The sequence below is a fragment of the Petaurus breviceps genome, unplaced genomic scaffold (assembly GCF_028583685.1).
Source record: "Petaurus breviceps papuanus isolate PSGF00001 unplaced genomic scaffold, PetGlider_PUasm1.0 140, whole genome shotgun sequence".
Taxonomy (NCBI): Eukaryota; Metazoa; Chordata; class Mammalia; order Diprotodontia; family Petauridae; genus Petaurus; species Petaurus breviceps.
The window spans coordinates 48,436,936-48,451,249 of record NW_027185698.1 but is presented as its reverse complement, the minus strand read 5'-3'; the positions used below and the strand labels follow the sequence as shown (position 1 = coordinate 48,451,249).

At 55.3% G+C, this 14,314-nt stretch overlaps 3 protein-coding genes across 3 annotated transcripts; 1 reads left to right on the top strand and 2 right to left on the bottom strand.

Moving 5' to 3' along the window:
• Positions 1-223: 223 nt before the first annotated feature.
• TLX2 (T cell leukemia homeobox 2) lies at positions 224-2,873 on the top strand. The gene is made up of 3 exons (XM_069074321.1): positions 224-629; positions 2,203-2,440; positions 2,657-2,873. Exons 1-3 carry the CDS (start codon positions 224-226, stop codon positions 2,871-2,873), a joined length of 861 nt encoding a protein of 286 aa, XP_068930422.1.
• A 2,651-nt stretch (positions 2,874-5,524) lies between these two features.
• On the bottom strand, positions 5,525-10,833 carry DQX1 (DEAQ-box RNA dependent ATPase 1). The gene is made up of 11 exons (XM_069071781.1): positions 9,987-10,833; positions 9,622-9,815; positions 8,660-9,044; positions 8,337-8,570; positions 8,130-8,229; positions 7,869-8,027; positions 7,595-7,786; positions 7,357-7,476; positions 6,970-7,160; positions 6,531-6,721; positions 5,525-6,366 (listed from the first exon to the last, which is right to left on the bottom strand). The coding sequence occupies exons 1-11, from the start codon at positions 10,221-10,223 to the stop codon at positions 6,207-6,209; spliced, it is 2,163 nt and encodes a 720-aa protein (XP_068927882.1). The 5' UTR covers positions 10,224-10,833; the 3' UTR covers positions 5,525-6,206.
• A 289-nt stretch (positions 10,834-11,122) lies between these two features.
• On the bottom strand, positions 11,123-14,293 carry AUP1 (AUP1 lipid droplet regulating VLDL assembly factor). The gene is made up of 12 exons (XM_069071800.1): positions 14,067-14,293; positions 13,795-13,932; positions 13,564-13,714; positions 13,200-13,384; positions 12,821-12,893; positions 12,642-12,715; positions 12,395-12,461; positions 12,191-12,293; positions 11,998-12,117; positions 11,684-11,817; positions 11,412-11,527; positions 11,123-11,301 (listed from the first exon to the last, which is right to left on the bottom strand). Exons 1-12 carry the CDS (start codon positions 14,114-14,116, stop codon positions 11,265-11,267), a joined length of 1,248 nt encoding a protein of 415 aa, XP_068927901.1. The 5' UTR covers positions 14,117-14,293; the 3' UTR covers positions 11,123-11,264.
• Between the last annotated feature and the right edge of the window lie 21 nt (positions 14,294-14,314).

Genomic DNA, 14,314 nt, shown 5'->3' with positions numbered 1-14,314 from the left:
TTGCGGGTCCGGGAGTTACCCCACTCCCAGTCCCGACTGGAGATGGCGGCCCCTCTGGGCCGCAGGGCAACAGGCACAGGTCCGGACCCGGGCAGAGCCTAGAGAAGATGCTCCTGGAGCCTGCGGGCCACTGAGCGCCCGAGACCTCCCCATAACTGCAGCCCCTGTGGACTCTCCTTCCTCACCTCCGCCACACCACCTAGTCCTGGCAGGTCCTCTCCCCATGGATCCGGTCGGACTAGCACCGCAGACCCTCCAGCACCATGAACCCATCAGCTTCGGCATCGACCAGATCCTGAGCGGCCCCGAGCCGCCTGGCAGTGGCTGCCTTGGCCCAGGTCCGGGCCGCGTGGGGCAGACGGAGGGTGCACTGTATACTGGCGGATACGCTGGGCCCTCGGGCTATGGCCCCTCGTGCTCATTGGCTTCTCTTCCGGGGAGTCACGGCGGGGGGTCTGCGGGGGGCGTCATCCGCGTCCCCGCCCATCGGCCCCTCCCAGTGCCACCCCCCACCGGGGGCCCGGCTGCAGCCCCAGGCACCCCCGGGCTAGGGGCTGGAGGCGGCCTATCAGGCCTTACCTTCCCCTGGATGGATAGCAGCCGCCGTTTTGCCAAGGACCGGCTCACAGGTGAGGGGTTGGGGTGGGGCAGGTTTTCTTCACTTTCAGCCCCATCCTGCTTCACTCAAGATTCCTTCCTTTCCGATGCATCATGCCTACCACTAGATAACTTTGAAACTCTTTAGTATTAAATCCTCAATTTCCTAACCCTGTCTTCCTCACTAATCCTAGGACGGCCTTAGGAACGGTCACAGCACACTGTCTTCTCCCCACCCCTTATTGGCACGGTAAAACCCTCACAGCGCAAACTAACCTCCCCAAACTAACATTTCCAAGCCTCCAATTTCCCAATTCCACTTTTATGTGTAAACCCACTGCCTCCTCCACCTTTTCCCAATTCCAGGATTTCCTTGGGGAATCCTTTACTCCCCCCAAATTAGTATTTCTGGGCTCTGGAATACATCACCCCTGAGCACACACATTTTTAAATCTCCAAATCCAGGATAACCCAATGAAAACCCCTCTTCCCAAGATGAGTATTTCTATAAAATTCTGTTCTCCTCTCTAATTCTAGAATACTAAAAACTCCATTTTTTTTAGATTCGTGAGAAATTCTTTCCCCTAACTTGACCATTTGATTTTCATTCCTGAATCCCCATTCCCCTCCCCTAGCTAATCCTAAAATTCTATACCACTAGACCACATTTCCCACATATCCCACCCACTCTTGATCCATTCTTTCTTCCCAAACCTAACTCTCCCATGCTTTCTGGACACCTCGTTTTAAGACACATCTAAAGATATATTTTCTTCTCCTACAAATATTAGCTTTCCCTAGTCTTCCTGCCTCCGTTTAGCCCTCATCTCCACCCCCAGATTACCTTTCTTAAAGTCTCAATTCCTCTCTGCTGGATATCTACATTCTACTAACCCCCTAATATCCACCCCTCCCCAACGCCCACTAAACCTGCCTTCACTTTTCTCTAACCTCAGGACCTGAAGCTTAATGACCTAGGCCAAGAGCATTAGAAAGAATCCAAAAATGTTTTAGAAACGCAGAGTAGTTTGAAAGCAGCCACCAGGACTGTATACATCGAGATGGGAGAAAATCTTAGGGAGAGGGTTCAGTTAGGAGTTCAAAAATACCCCTAACCGCCGGGGGCTATGAGCATATGGGAACTTAGTGTAATGTGACCCTCACCATCCTCTCCTCCAGCTTGGGTCTGCCCTACGGGTCAGAACATGGTCCTGTGGAAGAGCAGTTGATTCCAGCATTTTTCGTTTGTCTCCTTCCCCTACCTCTGGGATTCATTTTCTCCTTCAGTCAAGAACTGCTACTCTGGAGAAAGGGGCCTCCTCAGCATCCAGGAAGCGTTGTGGGGATGGAGTGGGGAGTGGGGAACCTGGGGATACCGGTTACATGATTCTGAGCCGGTACCAGAACTGGGTTGGGCTTGGTGGGGTAAGGAGACAGTCTTGGTGGGGTAAGGCGCGGTCTAGGTGCCCCAGAACCTGCGCAGGGGGCGATGGGTTGGAGAGTTGAGTGGTACAGATTTCCAGCACACCCACCTGCTGTGGCTCGGCTGAGGGCACCAACCGGAGCTGGCTGGGCTGGGACACTCTTGTCTTCCCCTCCCCCCAGCTGCTCTGTCCCCATTCTCTGGGGCCCGCCGCGTGGGCCACCCTTACCAGAACCGGACACCTCCTAAGCGAAAGAAGCCGCGCACATCCTTTTCCCGGGCGCAGGTGCTGGAGCTCGAGCGGCGCTTCCTGCGCCAGAAGTACCTGGCCTCTGCCGAGAGAGCGGCGCTAGCCAAAGCCCTGCGCATGACAGACGCACAGGTCAAAACGTGGTTCCAGAACCGGCGGACCAAGTGGCGGTAAGGGTGGGATAGCCTTGGCAGGGGAGCACTGGGTGCGCCACTGTGAAGGGGAGGGGACGGATTCAGGGGAGAAAATTGGGGGTAGACAGGTCAGAGTTTCCCAGAAACTGGTAGTTTGCATGGAGTGGCAATCCCATTGCTCTCTCTTAGTGGGGGACAAGGATAGGAGGGTGGTCCCTCCTACCCTCTCTTCTAACTCTGGTCTCGGTGCAGGCGGCAAACTGCCGAAGAGCGGGAGGCCGAGAGACACCGCGCAGGGAGGCTGCTCCTGCACCTGCAGCAGGACGCCCTGCCTAGGCCACTGCGGCCGCCACTGCCACCAGACCCTCTGTGTCTCCACAACTCCTCACTGTTCGCGCTGCAGAATCTGCAGCCCTGGGCTGAGGACAACAAGGTCGCATCTGTGTCTGGCCTCGCCTCTGTTGTCTGAAGGGGACCCTGGTTCAGAGCCTGGGAGATACATTCCACACCCTCCAGGACTAGGTCAAACGTTGCCTCCCCAGAGCCTCTCCACAGACTGGACACCGTGCCTTCTGTAGGGTTGACCAGACACCATCTGGATACCCACCTGGACAGGCTATCTTGTCTTGTCTCCATATCAGACACTTCCCTCCTGCACAGATGAGGCTGATTTGGCACTCTCACCTGGACCTGATGGGACGTTTTGCCTCCTGCAGAATTGGCCTGTTACCTATACCCACTTTTACAGAGCCAGACGGTCCTTGACCACCAACTGTCCCTGCATGGAGGGATCAACACACTATGCCCCCAATAGGACCTGGTTAGACACTCCTGCCGGGAGAGGACCCCGTCCTCAACCCTCCTGTACCCACCGTGCTTCCCTCCCATACTGGCCACAACACCCCTCCACCATTGTCCAGACACCCTTTCCCTGTCCCCTCTCTACTGGAGGCCAAGTCCCAGTTTCTAATTCGGCAGGACCCCACACCCTGCCTCCACTGAACTTACCATGTGAGGTGGGGGGTAGAGTCACAAGCCCACCGGCTACTTGAGGCCATGGATACTTAGGACTGGACAGTGGGGATCGGGGGCTGGAGAAGTGGCCAGGACATACCTTCCCCAGGTACCCCCTTCTCTCCCTCCTCTCTCCCTAATTTATTAGCTAGGGGAATAAAAAGTCCGTGAGGTGGAAGCAAGCTCTATGGACTTAGGAAGGTTCCTTTCTCAGCTCTGTAGAGACGTCGGCTGCCTGAAAGGAGGGGGTTCCTTTCCTTCCTACTTCCCCGGTCCCTTTCCCTCGTCCCTGCCCTTGTTGCGGATCGGCTCCCATTGTGGATTCGAGGGCTCACATTGCTAACGCAGTGCGGGAGACAGGATCCAGAACTCCGTAAGTGGCAACCACATCGCTCCGCGCCTCCCAGCTCGGCTCGGCTCAGCACGCGGTCTTTGCCACCTTTTTCTTCCTTTCTTCACTTTTCTACCTGGAGCCCTAGGGACCTAGTTGGACCAGTGGGGCCAAGAGGAACAGACCAATGAAATTAGGTGGGAGTGCCTGATAAGAATTGGCCAATGATAGCCAGGAAGAGCCAGTGAGGGGCGAGGCTTAGGCTGCAGGGCCAGCAGCCCAAGTCTGTTGGTTCGCGTTTTGGAGAATCCGACAGCGCCTTTGGCTCCAGTGCCAAGCGCACGGTTGGGGAGTGGAGGCAACGGGCCAACTATGCAGGAAGAGAGATCGTGGGGGTGGGGCGGGAGCTTCGAGTGACCACGACCTTGACGGTTAGGAGAGGGGGCACAGTGTGGAGGGCACGTGACCCTTAGGACCTGGGGTATGTGTATTAATGTGACCGTTAGTGTGAGCACGTGACCACGAGGCGTGCGTTTGAGTGGGTGCCGTTGGGGAATGACCAAAGGGGGGGTCATAATAGGGGAGGGCTCGACCATTCAGAAGGATGTGGTTGGGGAGCTCCCGCTAGTTGGTGTGGGGAAGGGCTCAGAAGGAGGGTGGAGCTAGAGACTGAATGGCGATTAAAAGATTCTCGTCTGTAATTAAGGATAGGAAAACAATGGGGCGTGCCAGTATCAAGTCTAATCAGATATAGGGGTCTGTACGTCGCCGAAAGAGTCACTGACAAGAGAGCCTGGGCTTGCAGTAAGGTCATTCATTGTGAATTTCAAACAGAGTTGGAATATTGAGGAAGTGGTTTTTGAAACCACCAGCGACTGAAAGACAGATTAGAAAGGGAAGGGAAGAATAATACTTAATATTTATATAGCACCTACTATGTGCTGGCGCTGTGCTAATTGCTTTATAAATATCTCACTTGATAGGAAGTGGGAGACAAAAAGTAGGGTTTGTCTTGTGGATACAGGAAAGGCTAGCTGTGTGACTTCAGAGTTCAAATTCTCAAGGGCCTATGGACAGACTGGAAAGGAAAGAGCAAAGAGATTTATTAAGGATAAATCCATGGTTGTGTGGCTGGGAGACCAATGAAGGGCGAGGAGCAGTGTAGTTTGGAAAAAATGAATGAGATGAATCCTGCAGAGTTCCCAGCAAAAGGATCAGTTAGGGATAGTTAAACATCTAGGGATTAAATACAGGTGACAATGAAAAAATGAAAGAAAGAATGAGTCCACTGGGATGGAAGGACAATAGAACAGAGGAGGTATCTTGGAGGATGCCCACACTTAGCAAACCCAGTGGAGAAGGAGTCAGTAAAGGAAACCAAGAAGGCACACAGAAGAAGACATCATGTCTCTGCAATCCTTCCAGCTCTCAGCCTGTGAGGATGGTGGTGGTATACCTAAAGCAAAGGTTAGAATTGTTCCCTTGGCTGGTGAGGGCTGTAAGGAATTGGGATGGCTCAAAGAGGGAGACTGAGAGGGGGGTAGGAAAAAAGGGGGAGGGTTACAATGGTCTCCAAGTAGAAACTGGGGCAGAACTGGGGAAAGGGAAAGGGGCTTGCAAGGCTTCAGCCACCTGTACCACCTCCATCTTAAAATGTAATGCAGTGTTTTTCCTGGGAAGACCAAAGACAGCTTTGATCACTAGCTCAGGTGATCCTTAGGGAGGTGGGCTGAAACAGGATGAGGTAGAACAAACTTGAGCCTTGGAGATAATAATAGTGATGATAATAATAATTAACTAACATTTATATAGTGCCTACTATGTGCCGGGCACTGTGCAAAGCACAAGTATTATTGCATTTGATCCTCACAACAACCCTGGGAGGTAGGAAACTGAGGCAAACAGTGGTTAAATGACCTGCCCAAGGACATACATAGTGTATGAAGCTGGATTTGAACATAGGTCGTTCTGACTCCAGGTCTGTCCCTCTATCCACTTCAACACCTAGCTGTTACCATCTTACCCCACTCCCACACCCTAGAATCACAAACTCCTTATGTTCACGGTACATAATGTGTCCAGAAAAATCTAGGCATAGAAGAAGCTTTATGAAGGATTGAGGATTGGGGGAGGGAGGAAAGAGGCATGTGGACTCTTCTTCAACAAAAGGACAAGACTAACTTGTGGTTTTGGCTGCCCACAGAAGTCTTGTCCTTCTCACTTTGGGCTAAGGAGCTGCTTCCCCTTCTTGTCTGTTAAGTCCTTATGATGTATCCCTGTACACCGGTATCCCATCCCCTCAAGTCACACAACTTCCTAGGCCCCACCTACTGGCTTTAGACTTTGCCCTAAAACCCAGGACTGATGTATCTGGCCAGTCTCATGTCCAAGCCCTGGGGTGGGCAAGAGGACACTCCTGGTTGTGGCTCATCTCCAGGTTGGTTCCTTAGGCAGAGGTCACTGAAGGGCACAGGCATCCTTGTCATCTAGGTCCTGGGTAGGAGGCTCATTCCCTGATGAGACTCCAGTCATTTCTTCTCTCAGCTGATTCAGGAGGTCTCGACTTTCACTGGCAGGCAAATTACTCAGGAAGTAGGGGGGAGCCAACTCTACCAGCCTAGGAGAGGGAAACAAGCTTTGCTCTTGTTTCTCATCAAAAGTTGCCTCTCCTGTTCTTCATTCATCCCTGATTTGAGAAACTCTTTCTTCCCTGAAGACACTCCTTCCCAAAAGATGCCCTATAATTCCCAGGGAGAGAAAAGAGGACATTAGGGCACTCACATGTGGGGCTGCAGCTCAGACACAATGGAGAGGCAGTTGTCTTGGGAGATGGAAAAGTTATGGTAGAGCACCCAGGGTGGAGGCTGGGCTGGTGGGCATCGACTCCTGTAGCAGCAGGATGGGGACAGTTGGGCCACATGCTTGTGGGTCAGGAGCAAGTAATTGCCAGCCCCGTCTGTGTCTCGAGCCACCTAAATGATGCAGGCCAGAGGGTATGAGAAGGGAGATAGTTGAAAATTGGAAAAGACGATAAGAGACAGGGAGACAAAAAGGCAAAATCCCTCCCTCCAGTCTAACCTTCCTCCCTTAGCCCTGACCCTCAAATGACCTCCTAGAATCACCTCCTAGACCCAAGGAATCCCTCTCCCGACTTGCTTCAAGGCAGTCCCTCCCAAGACCAGCATTCTCAGCTTCTTTGGTGTCTCCCCCCTAGCCACACCTTGAGGAAGTACCCCGACACCAGCGCTCTCTGAAGATTTTTTCGATTCTGTTCAGAGCCAAATGCTGGTGGAGACAGGGGGAGTTCAATTCGACGCATCAGTTCCAGGAGCTCCCCCCGAAATGCCTGGGCCTGGCATAGTGCTGTCCAGCTCAGACCCCGAGCCTTACACCAGTCCTCATCTTCCCCACCTAGGAGAAACAGGAATCAGCCCCTTAGATGTCCCACAGCTCTCCCTAGGTCTCTATCCCTTATTGGCATTTTTTGCCAGTCCCCAGATCCACAAACCCCACACATGCTATTTTTCATTTCCAGGAAACCTTGGGAAAACCTTGGATGGACTGCTGGGGGGAGGAGGGTGAGAGAGGGAAAAAGGCACTCACTCACTCTGTATAAAGGCCTCATACACCTGAATGAGGGTGCTGTGGTCACCATCTGGATGTTCCAGTGCTCGTCGGCGGGCAGCTTCCTCTGCACACCTTGGTGGGCCTTCAAACCCAGGGGCAGCTGGAGAGAGCATGGGTGGGGAGGGAGCAGAACATTGTTAGTGGGTGGAGCAGGGAGAACTGTTGTCTCTTGGAGCTAAGCTACAGAGCCAGCATCTGAGCTAGCTGCAGTGACTTACTGGTGAGCATGGCTGCCAGGGTCAGCATCTCATCCACACAGTCAAATTCACAGGCAGCCAACAGGGCTTTGGCTAGTTCGGGCGGCAGGGGGAGCTCAGACAGGATGACCCCAAGGTCTGACAGGTCACCATCATCATCCAAGGCGGCCAGATAGTCCAGATCTTCCAGAGCCTGCATTAGAGCCTCAGGGGCTAGAAAGGACAGAGCATGTCGGAGCTGGAGGAGCTTGTGAAGGCTCCAGCATCCCACTTGTCCATGGCTAGGTTGTCTCACCAGGTCGGTCCAGAAAGTGACACTCTCCTGGCTCTGCAATGTGTCTCCTCTTCAGCAGTAGTACTAGTCGGCTTAGATTCTCCTCACATACCCGAGGTGGAGGAACCAAGGGGGCTCTTAACTCCAAAAAAGACTTGGGATATAAGCGGAGGCAGGATCCTGGAGGGAGAAAATGAAAGCATTTGGAAGGAAGGTCTCTTCTTTGTCCTCATTTAGGGAAGGGTCCTTGTTGGGTTTCAGCTGGAACAAAGGGGTTCTTACCCAGTGGGGAGCCCTTGGTCCTCAGCCTCCTGGCTTCTGCTTGGCTTCTGCTGATAGGCCTCACCACTTGAGACTCGGCCCGGATCTGAGGATTGTAAACCTATCCCCCACAGGTCCCAGACACAGATCAGTCAGGGTCTATTTCCAGCCCATCGAGCCCTTTCTACTCCCACCCTCATCCCCTGTTCCTCACCCCCTCTCCCTCACATTTCGAAGTTCCAGCCCTGAGTCAATGATGTGGTGGATTGAGGGGAGAGAGAAAGATGAGTCAGCCAGCCAGTGAGTGACCACCACCTTCCGAGGGCCTCCCTCCATATCCTCGTACACAGCCTGGACTGCCCGGCCAAGCCCAGCATGGAGCGGCAGCACCTGAAACGGGGTCAGCTCAGGACCCAAGTGCTCTGCCTCCTTTCGAAGACATTCACAGCACTGCAAAATGTCCTGTGGAAAAGGGAGGATGTACTAGTATTAAAAGAAGGCACCAACTCAAGACTTCCTTTTAGCATCCGCCTTATGATAATCCCACTCACCTCCTCACTGGGCAGGTAGACCAGTACATCCCCTGGAGCCCCACCCTGGTGTAATTCCAGCACAGCTTGGCAGGCAGCACCAACCAGATCAGTGGGAGCAGTATCCCTGTACACAGGAATAGGGCCCTCCTCAGGCCCCGAGGCCACCCGAACTACAGGAGGGTTACCCCAAAAGGCACAGAGCTTGGCTTCAAAGGCTGGATCAGTGACCACAACTAATCGTGGGCCCTCGAGGCTGTTCCCCAACCCTGCATCACGCAATAATCCCTGCAGCACATCGGAGGCCACTGTTCGCTCCTGGGCCTCATCCAGTACCAGAACACCCCAAGCTCCTGCCCCTCGGGCTGAGGCTGCTTCCTGTAACAGCAGCTTGTCCCAGGAGAACCTGTCAACAAAAGTAAAGGAGGGAAGGAGTGGTTAGGAGTCAGGCTGAAACATGGCTTGCCCTAGAGATGTAGCAATCACTACCACCCAGGACTTGAGCTTTGTGTTGTGTGAGTCAGTACTCAATCATGGATTTAGAACTAGAAGGGAGAAGTCAGAGTCAAATTTCCCCCATAAGTGAAAAATTGAGGCACAGATGGGTTGTGACTGGTCCAAGGAAGTGTTGTTTGACTTCAGACCTTCCTGACTCCCAGCTTAGTGTGTAAGGCTACCTCAGGAATATGGGGACAAGATTGTAATCTTGTGACATGATGCCTTTTTTGGTCCTGAAAATTTGCAGACCTGTTGAGTTATACAGAAAGGATGAAGGGGAAAGACTTAGGTCCCTGGGTGAAGTGACAAAAGAATTTTGTTGAAAACAGAGTCCTGGTAGTATAGAAATGCAGCTACAGATGGGTGTCTATAGTAATTCAGGTCCAGCTGAATTCTAAGAGAAGTACTGAATGAGCGGGAGGATCAGGGAAAGCTGATTGCACAGGGAACCAGGGGCTGGCTGTTAGACATGTGCAGCACCCCACCTGAGCAGGGTGTCTGGTCCAGTGCAGTCCTCCAAGGGGATGCTGTAGCCAACTTCGTGGCCCAAGCTTAGATCCATTTCATCAGCTAATCGAAGGGCTAGGCTCAGGGCAGCCAAAGGATGTGGCTGCGAGACCGTCACCCGGCCATGCTGGAATCCCCTGGCCAGAGCAAACTCAGCGCACCACTGAGGAATCTAGTTGGTGAAGCCACACAAGTCTAGTGTCAGGTTTTAAATTGCTCCGGTGGGACCAGCCTGTCCCACCCTCCTCCGCCACTGCAACCACTCAAGTTTGAAGGGCTGACGTGGTCAATGCATGCCTCCCCGGGGCTCCCCCGACCCCTTCCCCCAGCACTCCGCCCCCACCTGGGTGCTCTTGCCGGAGCCAGGTTCTCCGGACACCAGCACCACCCCGCTGGGGCTGCTCTCCAGCTGCTCGAGAAAGCTGAAGCGGGCCGCCCAGATGGGGAGGGCCCGGCGCTGGGCCAGCAGGGTGTAGTAGCGAGAGGAGAAGGGGAGTCCGTCATAGGGATTCACAGCCAGGTCCGACCCATCAGGACTTGGGCCCGACTCCTCGGTTGGCCCGGGGGGGTCCGAGGCCATGGTGGCCGAGGCAGGACCGGCGGGGGTTCAGAAGAGGCGGCCGCCGCGGACACTCTCTCCCCTGGAGCGAGCCCGCCCCTTTCTCCGGACTGACCAAGCCCCCGCCGCGGAACACCTGGGATAGGGACAGGGCGACCCGGTCGGGAGAGGATCCAAACCCCACAGTCAGGTGACAGGCTCCAGCAGGACGGTGAGGCACCAGGGCAGGGCCTAGGAAACCCGAGCACCCGCGACCCCCGGCCGTGGGGGCGGGGCTGCCGCCGGCCTCGCCCTCGCCGGACAGCTGGCGGGGCCGAGGTGAGGGCGACCGAGGGCTGGGGGGGCGGCGCAGGAGAGCGCGGCAGGGCCGCCAGACTCGTGGAGTCAAATCTTCGCGAGGAGCTGGAGACGCAGACCGGAGCTGGAGACGGCGACACGGACGCAGAGTCTGCCCCACCCGCCCCACCCTCCACGTTCAGTACAAAGGTAAATTCCGGCTCCACCCTGGAGCCCGGTGTGGGGGGCGTGGCTGCTTCCCCGGCCCTGCTGGGTACCGGGAACCCATGGAAACGAGGGCTCTGCTGCTCGGCACTGAGCATGTGCGAGGACTGAGTGGCCAGGAAGGGCGCTTTGCATGCCGGGCCCCTGCCGTGAAATGTATCCTGGTATTTGTAGTTAAGCTGCCGGGTATCTGCGCTCCCCCTCGGTGATAGGTGAAAAACCAAGTTTAGCCCTTTGGTCAAGCCTTTAATCCGCAGTTTGACTTGACTCGAACGACATCCCCTTAAGAGGGGTATAGATTCCAAGGACCCTCTTCTGTCCCCACCAGTTCCCCAACACGGCCAATGCCCTAGAATCAAGAAGTGGGGCATGACTCTACCCTATGGACTCCAGGAGCCCAGACAGGAAACGAGGCTGTCTTGAGTGAAAACCCTGAATTTAATGGGAAGTTGGGGAGCCCCATCCCTCCCTTCACACGCCCCACCCCTCAGGCCTGTGTGTGGGGGGGCCTGCCCCCTGGCCTCCGTCCTGCGGCCCTGGCTTGCTCCATGTCCTTTGGGCTCAGTCAGTCTCCTGGGCCCGTCTCTCTGTGTATCTCCTGCAGGATGGGGAGGAGGGAGGTTGGGACATGTGGGACTTGCACTGCCTACGATGTGGTTTTTCTCCCTCTTGCTTCCCCGACGTTCCCCAGGCTCCTTCCAACCTCACCTTCGGGCGTATTCATACAGCGCCTGCTTCCTCTCCTGCAGGCTCTCCTGACGGGCCCAAGAAGACTTGGCAAACAGAGCTGCAGGCTGAGGGATCACGGGGTCAGAGCTGGGGGACTAGGGGTCACAGGGTTGAGATGTTATCCAGTATTTATTGAGAACCTAACTTACATAAAATGCTGGGGTAGAATTGAAAGATCCATCTTGGGAAGTTCCCCATGCCCTACCCTCCAGCCTAAGACTCCCCCCACACCCCTGATTCCTGGGTCTCACCTTGGAGACAGAAGTTGTGGGAAAGGGCCCAGAAGGTAGAATGGTCTGGGACCCCTCAGCAACATCCTCAGGCACAAAGGCTACAGCTCCCTCCAGCAGATTAGTGATAGTTGTGTCTACACAGCCAGTTCGGGCTGGAGGAGAAGAGAGGAGAATGGGGGTTTCTCTCCTCCCCTATTCTCAGGTTTCTTCCCCAGCCCACATTTCTTCCTTCTGGTTCTCTAATTTCTTAAACCCTGTACCCAGTGTCCCTGGAGTTCTTCTCCATCCCATATCCCAAGTCTCAGTGGAATTATCTTTTCCATTTCCCATACCCAGGTCTCTCTGGATGACTCCAATTGGGACATGGGGTAAAACCTCTTTGACTCTTTGAGAAAGAGCTGCCAGCTGCGGGTCAGGGGAGGGGCCAGGTGTAGAAGGGGGAGAAGGCCGAGCTGCAAGAAAGAAATGGGAAATGTGATGAGGGGTGACCAGTATGCAGAGACAACCTGAAAGAAAAGGACATACCTGACTGGGGGAGAGGTCTTGGGTGTCGCTGCCGTTTCATGTGTTCTGCTTTATCTGCAGGTGTGAGTCGAGTTCCTCTCTGGCCCAGCTCCCTGGCCACCAACTGGGGACAATTGGAAGGTGAGGCCAAGGGTCACAGAGCCCATCAGCCCCACAACACACTATTTGAAGGCCTCCCACCCTCACCCTCCTGATCACCATTACCTGCTGGACACGGAGGGCAAATGCCTCACTCCCTTCCCCTGGCTGTTGATGGGCAGGACGCAGCCATCTGCCAAACAGAATTAAAACAAAAGTTGGGGGAAATCTCATAGAAGCCAAAAGCGTTTGCCTCTTCCACAGTCCATACCCCTTGGGCTTGGAGTAGGAGACTGCTTACGGGAAGAGGTGTTAGCTAAATCAAGAGTCTAGGGGGTGACCTCTTCCTCCCCCAAGAAACTAAAAACAGTACCTTACTTGATACACTGTGAAAGGGACGAAAAGTGACCAGAGCAGCTCCGAGACCCAGGAGGCATCGGACACTGTCTGAAGGGAGGAAACAAAAGTTCCAGAACTAAGCCAGGGCCAGCCAAGGAGACTCCCCCTAAACCCCCCAAAACAAGCTCAAACCTTCCCTGTCCATACACTCACCACAGAGACCAAGGGCCTCTGGACCCGAAGGGCAAGTGGTTGAACTATATCCTGGATAGAAAATGGCCAGGAACTGCAGAAGAGGACAAAGATGATAGGATCAGAGTTAGTTGTGAACTAACAGTGGATCACCAGAAGTCACATCTGAGACACAAGAAACTGAACAAAAACCATGAGAAATGTTGGAAACATCAACATGGAAAAAAGATGTAATTTGGCTGGGGAGAGGTAAAAAAGACATTTGCAAGGAAGAAAGGAGACAGCAGGGAAGAGAACGCCCCCACAGTCTCTGGCATGTACTAAGTAACCTCAATACAAGTTCATTGGTTTAAGGGCCTGTTGTCTGCTTTGGCTATTCTCGTCCTTCTTAACCATTTACCTAAATCTCAAGAGCCCCTCCCGGCCATTGGTCGCCTCTTCTTCAGGGAACAGCAACAAGGGGGCAGGTGGGTTTCCCCTCGAAGAACAGAATCTTTTCAACGATTCCACCAACTCCCCACTGCCATCCAGCTCCACATAACCCCGAGACCAGCACACGAAGCCAGGGGTGCTGTTGATGAGAGGCTGGGAGGGGGGACAAGGGAGCGGCACCAAAAATAAGGGGGAGGGGTGGAGAGGAAGAGAGAGGCTGGTGGGCTCCGGGTGTCCCTGGGAAGGGAAGGTAAGGGGGGACCCCCGAGGGCCGGGCCGGTAGGGTTGGGCGCCCTCCCCCCCCCCCCCCCCCCCCCCCCCCACACCCTCACGGTGCTACAGCTGGTGAGGAGGTTGACCATGTTGTGGTCAAAGGGTGTCACGTGATTGGAAATAAAGACCCTGACGCTGGGATCGCGGAGCCGGGGAGCCTCCTGTCGGACCACAAACCCCAGCACCGCACACATGGCCCGGACCACGAACCTGGGGGACACGGGACGTGCTGCGTGACCCCACCACGGGGAGGGCCGCCCCTACCCCTGTCCCCCGGGCCGGGCCACTACCTGCGGAGGACGCTGTCTGGCAGCGCGCAACTGACGAGGAACACATGGAGCCCGAGGAAGAGGCGGAGCACCAGGAGGCAGAGCCCGACAGGCGCGTAGAGGAGCAGGGCGAGCAGCAGGAAGCCGTCACTGGGGAGCCTGGGCCCCACGGGGCAGGGAGGAGGGAAGGCAGCGGCCGTCAGAGGCCCGCAGGCCTGGGCCCGACCGAGGGCCGGGCCGGGGCTCGGGGCGGGGAAGGGGGCAGGTAGGGAGGGCCGGGGCGGCCTTCTCACCGGTGTGAATCAAAGAGCCTATCCGGGCCCGGAGCCGGCGAAGGCTCCATCGCCGCCGCCGCCTCCGCCGCCTCCTCAGGGCCTCCCAGACCCCGTAGCCATGATAATCCCCGGCCGGCCGCGCTGGCTCCTGGGAAAGTTAGGGCCAGGCCTTTGGGCGCCAGCCCTCCGGGCTGGTGGGCCCAGAACTCCCAACACGCCCCGCGCGTGGCGCGCCGCACAGGACTGTGGGTCTCGGAACGTAGGAA

What these genes read in the sequence shown, in the direction of transcription:
- TLX2 (XM_069074321.1), top strand. Translation starts at nt 224, where the DNA reads ATGGATCCGGTCGGACTAGCACCGCAGACCCTCCAGCACCATGAACCC. An exon ending in TGCCAAGGACCGGCTCACAG is followed by an intron (nt 630 to 2,202) that starts GTGAGGGGTTGG and finishes CCCTCCCCCCAG; the next exon opens with CTGCTCTGTCCCCATTCTCT. An exon ending in AACCGGCGGACCAAGTGGCG is followed by an intron (nt 2,441 to 2,656) that starts GTAAGGGTGGGA and finishes GTCTCGGTGCAG; the next exon opens with GCGGCAAACTGCCGAAGAGC.
- DQX1 (XM_069071781.1), bottom strand. Translation starts at nt 10,223, where the DNA reads ATGGCCTCGGACCCCCCCGGGCCAACCGAGGAGTCGGGCCCAAGTCCT. An exon ending in TCTACCTGCCCAGTGAGGAG is followed by an intron (nt 8,571 to 8,659) that starts GTGAGTGGGATT and finishes CCTTTTCCACAG; the next exon opens with GACATTTTGCAGTGCTGTGA. An exon ending in TCTGAGCTGCAGCCCCACAT is followed by an intron (nt 6,367 to 6,530) that starts GTGAGTGCCCTA and finishes TCCCTCTCCTAG; the next exon opens with GCTGGTAGAGTTGGCTCCCC.
- AUP1 (XM_069071800.1), bottom strand. Translation starts at nt 14,116, where the DNA reads ATGGAGCCTTCGCCGGCTCCGGGCCCGGATAGGCTCTTTGATTCACAC. An exon ending in CCAGACAGCGTCCTCCGCAG is followed by an intron (nt 13,715 to 13,794) that starts GTAGTGGCCCGG and finishes CGTGTCCCCCAG; the next exon opens with GTTCGTGGTCCGGGCCATGT. An exon ending in GAGGGGCTCTTGAGATTTAG is followed by an intron (nt 12,894 to 13,199) that starts GTAAATGGTTAA and finishes CCTCTTCTGCAG; the next exon opens with TTCCTGGCCATTTTCTATCC.